Source organism: Lepisosteus platostomus, chromosome 14 (assembly GCF_059453375.1).
Source record: "Lepisosteus platostomus isolate fLepPlt1 chromosome 14, fLepPlt1.hap1, whole genome shotgun sequence".
Classification (NCBI taxonomy): Eukaryota; Metazoa; Chordata; class Actinopteri; order Semionotiformes; family Lepisosteidae; genus Lepisosteus; species Lepisosteus platostomus.
In genome coordinates this window covers 25,850,593-25,865,593 of record NC_142624.1, presented here as the reverse complement: position 1 = coordinate 25,865,593, position 15,001 = coordinate 25,850,593, and the positions used below count along the sequence as shown (strand labels likewise).

Genomic DNA, 15,001 nt, shown 5'->3' with positions numbered 1-15,001 from the left:
GCGAGTGTTTTTAATCCTGCCTGTGTTGGCTGTGTTCCCTTGGAAACGATTTCCAGTAGGTCCGATGCCGATACAAAGTAAAACCGGGGGAAAGTGAGCCTTTTGGTCTCCAGATACTCCGCCAGGGCCTTTTCACACACTGATAGCCTGCAAAACATAATTACCAGGGATTAATTACCATAATTAAGATGGCCTTACCCGAACCAAACTTCATATCAACCTAAACACATCCTTAATCCTTACCGAGGCATCCCTTCCTCTTGGTTACCAGCAGTGGGAGAAGTGGGTAAGCTGGCTACCGCTGAATAATGGTATTTCTGTACAGGATCTGGAGACCCAGACCCAGCACCCACCCCATCGAACAGTTTCAGAAATTTCTCAGGTCAAAGAAATCTGGACCGGATTTCACTTAAGTCCATGAAATTGAGCTGCAAGTACTTTATGGTTTCTTAGGAGTGGATGTATGATGCATGATAACAATGTCTCATTGCATCTGTTTTAATTACAAGCAAGGTGGAATTCGCTCTACGGCAAAAGTCCCTCATTAAGACACGTACTATGGCAGCAGTATTGTATAGCAAGCCTCAATGTTAAGTAGTCCACAAAAATCACCACAGCTCTTATACTGTAATAAGATGAACCTGAAGATGAGGTGTGTCTTAAAGAAGGGACCCCAAACAGGCTATTAAGGAAGAAGCAGATACATAGGACATTTGGGGAACTGTTGGCTAGACACCATTTAGCAGCATTTCTTCTGTTCTGAGAATTCTGTTCTGATTTCTGGCATATTAAATTGCTAAATGAGTGTATCTTGAAATATATTATTTATAAGATACATGTGTTGTTTATTAAAAGAAACAAAGTTTCTCTTAATTACAGAAATTAAGTTATCTCAAGAAAATCTGGTGAGGTTTCACAGGCTTAAAAAAAATATGTGCCTGTCTAATGAAGAAAATCTTTCAAGCTCATGGTGCATTTAAAGAGGACATAGTTGCCATAAATTAATTATGGGAATGCATATAAATGACCTCTGAGAAGGATGGAATTGGCTACTGATTCTTCTAATTTCACCTTTTGCGTATACAGTATTCAATGTTAGCAGCCACTGACAGCTGTTTCACCCTTTTTAGGATTCATCAGTGTGCCATACAGTAGCTGTAGAATACAGTTAAACCTAATTCCTTCATGTTCAAAAAGCAGGTCGCCTGTTGTCTGATTATGTGGACGTGAATAGTGTTTTTTGCAGGCTACTCCTAAGGAATGCCTAAGCACAGATGGACAGATTTGTGGAAATTAGTGTTAATGTTTAAATATACAGAAATGAATGAGATCACGTTGATACACCACTGACCATTGCTGTTATGTCTTTCACCTTTACATACAACTAGTTTTGACCAGCGCAGCTTCCAGCATATAAAGCGTCAAGCTGTCTTGTCTAGCTATTTTTGAACTTTCAATATTTGTATCACAATCAAATGGACTCTTTATGTGTCAGAGAGACGAAAACCTACTCCATAGAGCTACAGAACAGTATCGTCAGTAGTTGTACAGCCCAGATAGGTCTTCATGCCCAAAGTTTTTATCTACATTTCTCATACAGAGCATCACTATTGAACAGTCCAAGGAGCTCACAGCAAAGCAGTGATGGTCATATTGTGCTACAAATACAGTTACTTAGATTAGTCTTCACATACAATCTAACATCTTGGTTACTGAATTGTTATAGATAAGTTTCTTTGGCATGCTGATCCTCTTACATAATTCAGCACACTATTAAATTGTCAAAAACTCAGGGGGTGAAGTCTTCAGCTACTGTGAGAGGAAGTCATTTTGATGTTTCACATTTTACACGTAGATAAAGCTTTTAAAATAAAGCGGCTCAAGACCTCATCACATCAAATTGTGGATGACACAACAACAGACAACAAAGAGTAACTCTTAGTCAGCTGTTTCTAACTTTTCTAGCAGGAATGGCTTACCTTTTGAGAATTCATATTTTGTCAATCCAGGTGACTTGGCATGAGACCTTCATACATTCATTACTCAAGCCTCACCTTAAAGATTCAACGACAAGTGCGCCTGCAATGCAGCTGCATACAGCCGTACCTTTGTTGAAGTGCTTCTAAGTTTTCCAAAAATCCTGTTTGATTTGTAACATCAATGACGTTTTTGGTTTGAACGACTGCGGCCATGAGGTTCTGATTGGGAAACAAATAAGTGCTATAAGTAAACTTGTCTGCACAATGTTCAAGCAGACTTTGCATATGAACAAACCGATGAACAGAATTTGGGAGCACCTGGAAATCGAGGTCAATACCCTCAAACCTCTTGGCATCGTGGGCCAGCTGATTGCGTATGTCCTCGGAGTTGGTAAAGATGCTCTGCAGGTGGGCCCAAGTCCGTTGCACTGCCATCCAGATAGAAATGACCTGATCGGCCACCATCAGCTTCTTCTGCCAGGTGGTCACCTGAACCAGGAAGTACTCCACGTACTTACTCATTAGGATATTCTGCATCTGAACCTATTTAGAGAACAACATACGCTAATTGTTGCAGAATATATTTCATTTCAAAGAAAAAAAAATGCATGTGCTTAAAAAGTCACAAAGTCTAAAACAAGAGATCTAAAATAAGATATATATATCAAAAGACCAGGGGAGTGCTGAAAAATGGCTGAAGTCATTTAATTAAAGTAAATTCCATGCAACAATTAATAAGATGGGTTTCTATAAAGTCACAACTTTACAGTTAAAGGGGGGAAACCTAGAGATCAATATGATTTTAAGAAAAAGGTTGTTTGGAAAAGATCTTCAAATTTTACTCCTGTGCTAGCAATGGCTGGAAAATCTTAAAGGGTAAATCCAGAGCAAAAGAAAAAGCTTGTCCCAGACACCATTTCCAAATGTGTAAGGCCATTAGCTCAAAATTAGCCACCATCAAATTCTATATAATAGCTAACAGTTTGTGTATCCTGTGTAATAAATAATTAAACACTTCACTAAAATTAGCTTTTTAAACAACACCAAAAGATGTTCATTGTTCACTACTTCAATTATTTTATTTGTAACTCCTAGATAGTTTGGGAAGTATCCATCTAATTTGGCCATTTTTGACACTGGTAGGGAAAACCTACCAATCTGGTGCTTCTTAGAGCACGTTCCTATTGCATTCTGGATGCTGCAGTTTGTTCATGTTTTATACTGGAGTAAAGCAGAGATTCTATGCTTTCCCAAGATAATACCCAATTAGAATCTACTTATAGAGTGACAGTAACAGAACTGTAGCGATTCTGAGGCATGCAAGTTCTGTCATAAGAGGGGGGGGGGGCTACTTGTAGTTCTGGCCAGAAATAGTTTTCAGGTGCCTTGAAATCTACCTGCTTTTTAACGAAGAAACATCATGAACACCACATTAGCTATCAATCATTACAAACTTCAGATTCACACCTACCACACCTCCTGGTGCAAAAGTCGGGGTTGTGAGAAAGGGAGGGAATTCTTTTGATTTTTAACAATACTGTGTCAACCATTCAGTATATCTGTTAGGAAACTTTGTGGTGCCATTTTCCTGTGATCAGTTAGGCATACCACATGTCAACAATGGAGACATCATTGGAAAACTCCAGATCTGTGTTTTGCCAATTTCCATGAACCACATAGTAGTCTTTCACGCCATCTGAGTTATATCAATTTCATATTTAACAGGCTAAAGGTGTTATCCTGTGGAGCTTGAGTGTATCCACAGGTGTCGAACAAAACAGCTTTTGAGGTTGGCATTATTGCGAGGTCTCTTAAACAAACGTACTGTATAAGTTAAAAGTGTGATATTTCTAGCATTTCTCTAGCATTCAGAAACCTGGGAATTTCAAATACATATCTTTTTTGTTTACCTTTGTTTATATAGAGCCTCAGACCCACAGCGTTCACTTATAATCTGCTGCACAAATCATTTTGACTCAGTTCACAACGAAAAAGAATACCATCAGGCAGACAATCAACAAAAAACACAAACTTACTTATGCCCTTTTCAATGACCAGTATATTTCTTCATTGAAAAGACAGCCATACAGAAAGAAACAGACAGAACGATCAACAAATCAATACCTGATTGTCTTCCAGGGTTTCTATCAAGTTTTCATCAGATTTTAACAAAGGTATGCCTGTGTTGTGGTGCTTTTCATAAGAAAAGTTCATCATACTCCAGGTTTGGTTTATCTCTGTAAGCACCTGCAGCATAAGTTATGCCATAAGTATAGTTCTTCCTTTAACAATAAAATAACATAATAGAAGTAATCAACTAAAATTTCTAGCTCCCTTCTTTTTGAGAATTAAATGTTTAATTTTCTTTTTATCATACATAATGCAGTAGCTTGACAGTTTGACATTTCAAAGCCCAAGACAGAATATCACACATTACTGCTGAGTAATATGAACCTCATTTGAATATGTTTGATCATAAAAAACCTTCTGAGCAAAATAGTTGTTGTATTTTTGGAACCTCCGGAGGGCGCTGTTTGTGTCTTAAGGCTGGAATACAGGCTGCCCACCACTGTCTTAATAGATAGGGCGCAACAATCCCACCATCAGAAAGTACAGTTCTTATGTGATATAGCGGACACACAGGCAAAAGAATTAAGGATATAACACTGCATTTTTGTGCAAGTCTCACAACATAGATGTGACCAATTCATCTTTTTGCTTTGTTCATTTGGACTAGCCTATAAGTGACTTTTCCTTTTTACTAGTGAAATGTTATGAACATTTCGTAATGGTGACATTCTGAAATTTCATACACATCACTGAAACATCAGACAAAAAATCTGAGGCAAAACTCGTTTTGTTGCCCTGACCCGGCCACATAGAACAAACGTGCTTGCTAGTTTGTATGAGCACCGTGAAAAAGAAAACCAACATTTACAGTATTTTCACCTAGAAAAAAAAGAACAGAAAAGAAAATGCACAGAAACGCGTGCTATCCAATAAAATACAGTAACAGATAACATTTAACAAAGCCATTACCTTCTCAATTGCCATTTCTTTTACTGATTTATCCACAATATTTTTCACTTCGTCTTCCACCCTGTGCAGCTGTAGTTCTAACAGATCTCCCAGAATTGTTGTGTCGTCCATTACGAAACAAACCTTCAGGATAAAAATTTGAAAGTAACTCCATGGATCCTGTAAGGTATGCAAATATCCCAAAACTGGAGCACATAAAGGCCATGAAAAGGCCAGAATCTTACCCCAGTGGCATTCATTAGCTGTTGCCAATGTCTTTCCCTGACAGTGGGGTTCTGCAGTTCATTGACAGCCCGAAGCGAAGTGAGCAGATTCTTCACTGTTGATTCCAGTCCAGTATAAACCGACCAAGCACGGACCTCTTTGTCAAGAGTTTTCATCTCCTACAATTAGAAATCAGTCTACATTGAAATATATTAGGAACACTTCTAAAATACATCGTTCTAAACGGAAAATGTATTTGAATATATTGTATCCTTCACACCAGAATCATAAAATGGCTTTTCTGTCTATTTACCTAGTTTCTAAGAAGAAAAAGCAATGTCAACTTATTAAATGAAGGGATTTGAATTGCACAAATTCTTCCAACATTAATTAAAAATGCAGTTATTATTCAACAACGACACAGGTATAATATAACATAATGTCTTTTTTTTTCAATATCAAATGTCAGTTAAAATGCTTGGGCAAGTTTAAAAAGAAACACCTTGGCAAATCGTCTCAAGTCCATATCCATTTGCTCAACGTTAATCTCCTTCCAGGGGGTTTTTGTCCAGTCTTCAATACTTGTCTTTGAAAATAATTATATAATAGGAATAACAGTGTTAGAAAATAAAACAAATCCAATAAAAACTTTTATGTGGATAACAACCACCCAACAAGCAACATAAAAAAATAACATATGTTACCACATTATGTATGTACACACATTTTCAATGGGAAAAACTTATGGAATTGTTTAAAGACTGGATCCTACTGTGAGAGAATGAGAAACACAGACACACTCCTCCCAAACGCCCACCTGCAGAGCCACTTGCCATTTGATACACTGGAAACACCACAATACCCTGTCAGGCAACGCCTGGAGGAACAGTGCGTCTCTCATTGATCTTACTGTTATCCAGTAGGTTTCAGGAGTTACCCTTTGCTGTAAGGACCCTTGCAGACTAGTCCCACCCTACTCTGGCAGTGCTGAGCCAATCGTGTGCTGCAGCAAGGAGATACCCGTCACAGTCACAGTCGGCTAGTGACATGAATCAGGCTTGAACTAGTGATGTCTGGGCCATAAAGCTCATCCTGCATTCCCAGCTCCTTCACTGCCTGAGCCTCTCAGGAGCCCCTTGTGTTATACAGTACATGTAATGCCTCGTCTTACCTTCACAAAAATCACCATGTCCCACACGGACTTCACCAGGATGATATCCGATCGGCACTGCTTCAGCTGTTTGTAATCAGGAACGTTGACCTCAAAAAGGTCAGCTGTCTCCTGCAACTTTCTCATTTCCCTTTCCAGTTCAGACACACTCCTATTACTCTGAAAATTGACAGGTAACACAATGCTCTCAAGTCTGAGATTTTTGTCAGCTTATACAGTATATAACACAATATCTTCAGCCACAACAAATTCTTAAAGGGAATTTATTTATTCACCAACTGTAGGCATTCCTAACCTGATGGATGACTGTGTTTGCTAATTTTTGATCCAGCTGAGCTCTTCAATTGATTAACTGAACCTTTAATTGAATTAATGACTTGCTTATTTTGACTTCTGTTTTCTCTTAAACTGGTGGAGATAGCTCTCTCGGATAACTGACAACTCAGTTGGAATAAAAACAAGGACATTAAAAATGCACTACATCAAAATCAACATAGCCAGTTATGTGCCTTGGGCAACAGCTATAACAGAATTCAGATTAACAGGGGTATCACTGAAAAATCAACTTGGAAAAAATAAAATCTCATGTCTACATAAAGATCTTTCCCCAATGCACTTGTTAGGAGGAAAGCCTGTATCCGGCATGTTTCTATTAAAAATAACGTTTATTCTCTCTATATATATTTAATGTTAAAGAAATCGAAAATTAAACTCACACACCTTGTTAAATTTAAGATGTAACCCAAACCAGAAATGAAGTCCAGGTTTATCATGAACTCTAACCTTAGTTCAAGTCTATAGTTTACTTCAACTAGGCAAACTATTTGTCAACAGCAACTCAACTGTAAGAAAATAAATATTATAAGTTTTACTGTCTATTAAACCTCGCCGAACCACAATGGTGTATTTTCATTAATAAAGATCACATTCGCCTTTCTTAAGGCAGACATTCCAAATCTTTCCACATCAGATCTGTGAGGTAAGAAGTTTTTCAATGATAGAACTCCATTTCAATTGACCAAAGAACTGAACACAAGACAGGTTAAAGACAAAGAAGAGGCCATTTGTCACATCTTGTTCAGTTAGTTATAGTCACTAACTGATCTGATTGTGCCTGTATTTCAATTCCCCTGACAGACGTAACAAATAAATATACAGAGACAAGTTTCACAATGTCATTTTATAGAATACAGCAAAGTACAAGTCAGTTCAGAAAAGAGCCCAATTGACACATCTCAGGCTGTGCATACTGTGCAAAGCAACAATGGATGAGATTAATCTGGAGCTAGATGCTTACCTTGTCTATAAGCTTATAAGGATCATCTACATCAATCCTGAAGATGATTTCATTCCGAAACTGTTCCCTGAACTCATGCTGTTTGATCTGAAAGAACATTTTTACCAGAACGTTAACAAACATATAATTTACATAAACACATGCTATAATTGACAGCTTGATTCAGCCCTTGTGAAAAACTGACAGACTCTATGCTGTTTTAATCGAAATAACACCACTGCACGTCCACACAGGGCATAATGAGCTTCAGACGGCTTTACAGGGATTAAAAGACAGACCTCATTGTTGGAAATAGGATCTTCCAAAAGTTGTTGACAATAAGCTTTATTTTATTGGAGAGAACCATCTGTAACATTAATAAGTTTAGTGACGGCAAGCAGGCGGTTGAACGGAATTCTTTTCTTCTTGAACAAATCAAAAACCTTCTTACCAACAACCTGTCTCAGATGCATTCATAAAGAGACGTCTCTCAAGAAGGTTCCTTCAAAAACCTTTATAATATTCCATGTTTTCAGAAAAGAGGTCAACCAATAATTACTCATTTAACTGTCCTTTGTATCTGAGCCAAAACATTTTAAGCTTTTAACCATGGGGAAGGTATATGGTTAATTTCATTAGAAATCAATTTTGGTTTGAAATATTTCATATACTTCAGAGAGTAATGGCCTGTGTGTATATTGCATTGTTATAGTGCATGAAATTATAAATACATTTCCTCGCGGTTTCATTTTGAATCTTTCCATGTAATAAAATATAATAAACAAAAGCAATTTGCTGCCTACCAGCCAACTGCGGGTGTCATATTGCTTTATAAATAATGAAAGGAGGGATTCAGTTTGCTCACAGACATTATAAGCTCCATGGAACCAGAGGACAAAAATGGTGGACAAGAAATAAATCCCCTTTAATAAAGCTGAATTGAATGGTATATGAAGAAAGCAAATACATATTTATGGTGACAGAAGTATTTGCAAGTGAATATCAAGCTACAGGATTAAACATAACTCCCCACACAAGGGGAGGAAACTTCACTCCCATTTTGAAGTAGGCTTTGCCTTATCAGATCTATCCAAAATGCATTACCAACAAACACTGAATTGTTATCTTTAGACAGCCCTTTTTTTAGAGTTTACAATTTCTCGCTTCGCTGAAGCCTACCTCCAGCTTGTTACCAGGACAAAAAGAGAGAAATGGCTTGGTTCAAAGCACAAAGCTCATCTTACCTCAAAATGTACACATTTCCTTCTGATAACAGACACTTCATTGGACTGCAGAGGTGCAACTTCATGCTTTACTGTAAAGGCAACCTTTTTAAGATTCTTCCATTTTTCTGGGAGCTCCTTCACAGAGCAAAGAGAAAAAATAAAGCACATTTTAATTCACTGACTAAATAAATTGTTAATGGGGGGAGTTCGTTTCTTAGGGAATGTTGAACTCGGGTTTGCATTTCATGCATGCAGACCTGTTACAGCCTGCTTTGCTTATTGATAAACGGCTTCATTATCTCACTCATTTCATTCATTTAATCTTTTTCGTGCCCCGAATAACACATAAGGTTCTTGAGAGTTGAGAGCCAGTTCATGTCATCAACATAGACCAGATCTTCCATACCGGCAATAGGGGTCCATCCGATTCCCCTTTAATGTTTTCTTTAATGAGTATATCCATGGCAACGCTAAAAGGAAATTGTGAGAGGATACAGCCTGGTTTGAGGATGTATTCAATTGCATTCAATTTCAAGCAGTAGTTACCCTCTTCTTGGGTATACAAACTGTTTTCCGGTGTGACTTACTGTGAAGCCCAACAACATTCTTGTGGGTCAAACAAAATTCTATTTAAAGTGTAAGGAGTTGAAGTAAAGAATGTTGTAAATGTAAATGGTGTGAGTAAGGTTACCATCTACAGTATAGCTTCAGTTCTTCTGAGGATGATTCTGCTGAACACCTTGAGATGCAGCAATATTGCTACACTATCTGTGTGAGAAACGTTTGTGCTTGTTTTCATTCAGCTTTCAGCAGATCTCAGACGATCCCAATGTCACGAGGTGCTTTGGCTTTTTTGAGTGACACGGTGGAATCTGCAACTTCAGTCTTGCAGAGGCAGGTTGATCTCAAGATCATTTTCCTCTTCTTGAAAACGAGATGTTTTTGCTGGTTCTTTTCTTCCTGAAATCCTCTGTGTCTCATCCCGTCATATGGTTTGCTCTACAGTTGCCCCAGAGGAATTTGGTTATTTTATACAGGTTTTTCATGTCATGTCAAACATCTGCTCAGTTTCAGAGGCCAGACAAGTGCCTCTTTTGGCTCTTTTTCTCACTTCCTTTTCTTGTTCTGAATACTCCCTCTTCTGGGGAATACCATTGGAATCTGTCATGCATTTCTTTATCTGTTTCCTGTCTTTGGTTGCCTGTCCTTCTGTATTGTCCAACACGCAAGAACAGTTACTGTATGTCCAGCATTCCTTGACTGAAAGCATGTCTAATAAGTTTAGTTTGCTACTGCAGTTTTTTGAGGGCTGTCTTGGGTCTTCTTTCTGATGTCTGGGTTAACCAGTTTTGTAATGTCAAAGCAGCATAGGATGTTTCGGTGTCACAATTGTCACAGATTGGTGTTACCAGTAACTAAAGTTTTTCAACCTTAAGCAGACCATTATGATTCTGTAATGTCAAGGAGGCTAACCTCATACATTTGCAGCTCATGTGGGACTCACATGAAAGGTAGACTTCTTCCAAGCAGAATACACTTGATTATGTAACAGGACAGATTATATCCAGATGCTCACTGTACACAGCCTCAGACTTCATAAAACAATTACGTTTCAGAAAGTAATCTCAGTGCATCAATGAATGAAAATGGAAAATTATGTGATTCATAAAAATGGATTCGTTTTTTCTAAATCATCAGTATTTTTCTCTGAAAAACTGAATGCAGTTTTTATATTTTGTTGTGAATGTACATATCTTTTTTCTGTATACCTCTAAAGCCATATCACCATAAAGAGAAAGGAGTCCTGCAATGCTGAGCCTTACCTCAAGCTCTGTGTACACGTGATCAGGCAGCTGCTGTCCATAGGATCTAAGAAGGTCAGCTGTTGCCTTTAAAGGTTTAAAATGTTTGTCGGTGGATATTTGTCTGTCCCTGATTGCCATCAGGTGACCCATTATGTCTACAAGGCCTGCATAGTCTCCTTCAGTAACCCTCTTGGCCAGACCCTTCTCAGTCTCTTGGACAAACATATCCAACTCTTGGACACTACATAGAATAAAAACAACAAATAAATACAGATTTAAAGATCCTTTCAAACAAGGGAGGATTGCCAGCTTCACAAAATTGACAGCAAATAGTAAGTCTTCTCTGAATTTCCTTCTTGTCATTACATAAAGGGATTTAAGGTGTCCTTCTGTGACAAAATTGTATGTTTTTCAATAGCCCCCTCTGGCAATTTCAATTAGAAATGGAAAATCAGATCCTTAAATTCAAGCAACCATATAGCAATTGATCATTTTCTGAAGAAGTTTGTGTTTAAGGTAAAATGTCTAAGGAGTCTAAAATGATCATATTGGAAAGTTCAGTGGAAAGCAGATCACAGATCTAAGAAGATTTAGAAATACATGTTAGACAAATCTGAAAGAATAATAAAAATGGGAGTGGTGCTGTCAGCAGCCAATGGCTTCGTGAAATACAGTATTTCCCCTACCTGTTATTAACATGATTGAGAAGATGCTCCTTGAACATCCAGCTCCATTTCTTTATTACATTCATCAGGGAAACTTTAAAAGGCTTGATGTCCACCTGCAACCAGCTACTGAAAACTTTTTTGTCTTCCAACTTTTTGACTTTCAGGTACAGAGATTCAAACAGGTTGATCTGACAAAGTGATTGATACAGAAGGCGTATTAAAAACAACATTAAGACCGCAACAGGAACACAAACAGTATGTACCCAAACCTAAGTGATAATAAGAACGTAAGAAAGACTACGAATGAGTGGAAACCTCTTGGCCCATATAGATTGTTTGGTTGCTTGTAGCTAATAGATTCAAAGTATGGTGCTGGATGCTGAATGCATTGCTTTTTTTAATAAGGCTCTGCCCGCAGTGCATCTGTCAGTGGGTGTTGTTTTACTGAGATGTGAAACCCAGTGGCAGAAACTGCAGTAAGTGTGGGGTTAAGGCAGTAGGGTGACTATGCTCTAGCCCCACACATACTGCAGTTGCAGGTGCAAAGGGTGTGAGAAGGACAGCCTGGCTTGTTACCTGCTCTTTGAATTGCTCCAGTTGGGGCGGGCACTTGGAGAGCTCATAGTCAGCGTAGAGCTCCAGCTCCTCTGCGCTCAGACCATGGCCATACAAGAGGAACTGCCTCATGAACTCACCGCGGTCGTCCGTCCACAAATACCTGTAGCCCTTAAAAGTGCTCTGGTATTCCTTCACTTTTGTTATGACTCCTCGCACTCGACTCTTTATGATCTGAGAGAGCTCAGCTAAATCTGCCATCTGGTCTATTTCAGCCTGGAAAAAAGAAATGAGATGTCATTTAACATTAATGGAGTTGTCCCTCCATATGCCTCCTGCGTAGGTCTAGTAGGAGTTATTTGGATTCCTGATACATGTTAGTAATTAAGGAAGTCACTGTGTAAGAACATTATTAGAATGATTACTTCTGCAGCTAATAATGTCCCTCTGTATAATGCCAACCTCCCTGGATGAAAACGTTCCCCTAGCATATTACCAGTCTTTTTTCTTGAATGGTGCTGCATTTTGGTATAGTTGCCCCCTTTTTCTGTTGCCCCAGTTATAACCCACCCTCCATCTTATTGCCAGTTGCAATCCTTGTCCAGGACCTTAGTAGCATATGGAAAGAACACATTCTCTCTATGCACAAAAACCACAAGCGCACACACAGAGACACACTTATATAAATTAATATACTGTTTCCAATAATTACACACATTGTTCATAGAAATAAAGAAAACAAAGAATGTGAATATGTCCTGGTCAATCGGAATCTGTCAGTTAAACTGAATTTGGTACACATGTAAGCAGCTTGCCAGCTTTTAATAATAATGCTGTTTGCTTGGAACAATTTCCCCTCTAAATAGCTCATCAGCAGCAGATAGAGTCTGTCACCTTAGGCTCTAAATGACACTTATTCTGTATCTTCAGCTGTTATTAACATGTCTCCTTAAGACAAGCCCAATTATCCAAACACCGGCCCTAATTTCCATTCTTTTTTGCGCCATGAAAAGTTTCCCTCTGTTATTTATTTATATATTTATTTTTCGCGAGGCGAGAAACACAATGTTAATGACATAAAAGGAGAAAGTACAAACTTAAAATGAAAACTTAATGAAAGTGGCAGTGATTTCTTTCTCTGTTATTTTTATAACCCTGTCAGTATTTTCTGATCTGGTTTTGCCAGCAGTGCCAGAACAACCCAACCTAGATAAAATGAGCTTAGCTAGTGGGAAATTTGAGTCCTTCCTGTAGTCAACCGATACTTTTGTGAATGCTTTGTATGTATGCATCTATAGTTAATTTATAGTTAGAACATTTGATAAATTTAATTACCTGATATGTATCAATTCCATTGTGTTTGCTAACTCGTTGTATAAAAGAGGCCATTTTGAATATATCATTCAGCATCTTACTTATGATGTCATTAAAATTGTCTTTTTTTCCAAAGTCTAAAGGAGGATTAAAAGACATGTCCCTTCCATTAAGTAAGAGTTGTACTTCAAACAAGGGAGAACTTTTCAAAGAAGCATCTGTGTTCTCTATAAAATACTGAAGGGAGCTTCTTACAGCACTAACAAATCCCTCTAAAACCATGCAGTCTATGTATTCAGTGTATGCTTCCCATTCAACAGTTCCTGGGGTAGCACCAAGAAGCTTCTTGTTGTCCTGTGACAGAAGAATGAAAATAATGTTAATTTAAAATATTATTCATAATAGTTCTATTATAATTATTCAAAACCCCAAATCACTGACCCATTTTGAAGATTACATTAAAAAATGAAAGTGTCTAGCCTCTAACTCTGAATATTCAAGTTTCCCTTTATTATCCCAAAGTCCAAATATTTTCATTATTGCTTTCTGTTTGTACAGAAGACAGATACCAAGTGTTAAAAATGAACTTCAAAGCAACCTAAAATATTCCTCAAAGTGACAACCACAAAACAATCCGACTGCAATTCAGAATATGAACTTGGAACTGAGATTCAGAATCAGGTTTGGAAGCCAGCATGACCTCTGGGGGAAAAGTATTTGACGTTTGTTTAAAATAAACACAAACAAATCATTGAAATAAAAAAAACATCTGTCTGAAGAAGCTTCACCTCAAGCAACTGATGGATCTTTGTGCCAGTGGTTTGGATCACAGTATAGAGTTTGCGGATGCTCTCATTGATGTCCGCAATGCTCAGAAGGTTGCTTCTACTGTGCTTCCCAGAAACAAAGGGAGTGTCGCTGAAACTGTGCATGAGCTCTTGGATGGCTTCTACGTTGGTCTTGGCTTTCTGAACCCTGAGGCCTATGCCCTGGACGAGATCTCGTGTCTGCTTGATGTACTCCCATAAGTCATCATGCTGCCAGGTCAGTGTTTCCAGGGCTGGTTTAAGCTGCATTTGAATCTTTTGCATTTCTCCGTGTATGAGCTGGGCTTCCACATCCAGTACAGTGCTGTGTAGCCTGTTGCACCACTTGGTAATGTTCGACAGGGTTCCAGTGTACTACAGCAACAGGAATGAAAAACAAAAAGCACACCCAAGAATGACATGACATAACTCACTTGTTATTGTGAATTATCTTAAACGGCAAACAGTTCTCTTAAAACAGCAGTAGCATTTTCAATGGAAGCTGAAACCTTCACAAAAAGGTAGCACAAAAAGTCTTTTCTCAAAAAGCTCAAACATACCATCTCTAAATGTCTGATAAAAAAAAATCATGCATTGGTCTTCAGTCCATGTAGGGTGAACAACCTGTACTAGAATACAATACCTTGAATTCAAAGGGATTTTGACATTTAAGCAGTCTATTTCTTGGGACATATTTTATATCTTTGATTTTCTGAGTCCATGTTTCACTAGTAATTTTTTTAACAAAAAAAAAGCCATTACTAAACTTACATTCTGTTATTAACTTTTAGAATAAAGAAACATACAGTATTCTTTTGTTCACATCTGATGATGATAGCTATCTGACAAAAATGTACCAAAAAAGTAAAACACCTTTGTGATATCATACTTTCTATGAGCGCTGAATATACTGTGTTAATGGTCACAGAAGGTCTTGAAGGCTTTGTATCTGAATGTA

The 15,001-nt window shown here is 37.9% G+C and overlaps 1 protein-coding gene across 1 annotated transcript in view; it reads right to left on the bottom strand.

The window, feature by feature from the left end:
* Nucleotides 1-14,328, bottom strand: part of LOC148649088 (dynein beta chain, ciliary-like) — a 30,591-nt gene extending 16,263 nt beyond the window's left edge. The window contains 14 exon segments of the mRNA XM_088606673.1: nucleotides 21-147; nucleotides 2,275-2,522; nucleotides 4,104-4,226; nucleotides 5,019-5,141; nucleotides 5,243-5,419; nucleotides 5,725-5,808; nucleotides 6,394-6,552; nucleotides 7,691-7,777; nucleotides 8,914-9,030; nucleotides 10,719-10,941; nucleotides 11,387-11,556; nucleotides 11,945-12,199; nucleotides 13,259-13,591; nucleotides 14,026-14,328. Coding sequence (XP_088462799.1) covers nucleotides 21-147; nucleotides 2,275-2,522; nucleotides 4,104-4,226; nucleotides 5,019-5,141; nucleotides 5,243-5,419; nucleotides 5,725-5,808; nucleotides 6,394-6,552; nucleotides 7,691-7,777; nucleotides 8,914-9,030; nucleotides 10,719-10,941; nucleotides 11,387-11,556; nucleotides 11,945-12,199; nucleotides 13,259-13,591; nucleotides 14,026-14,328 — 2,529 coding nt within the window.
* Nucleotides 14,329-15,001: the final 673 nt, after the last annotated feature.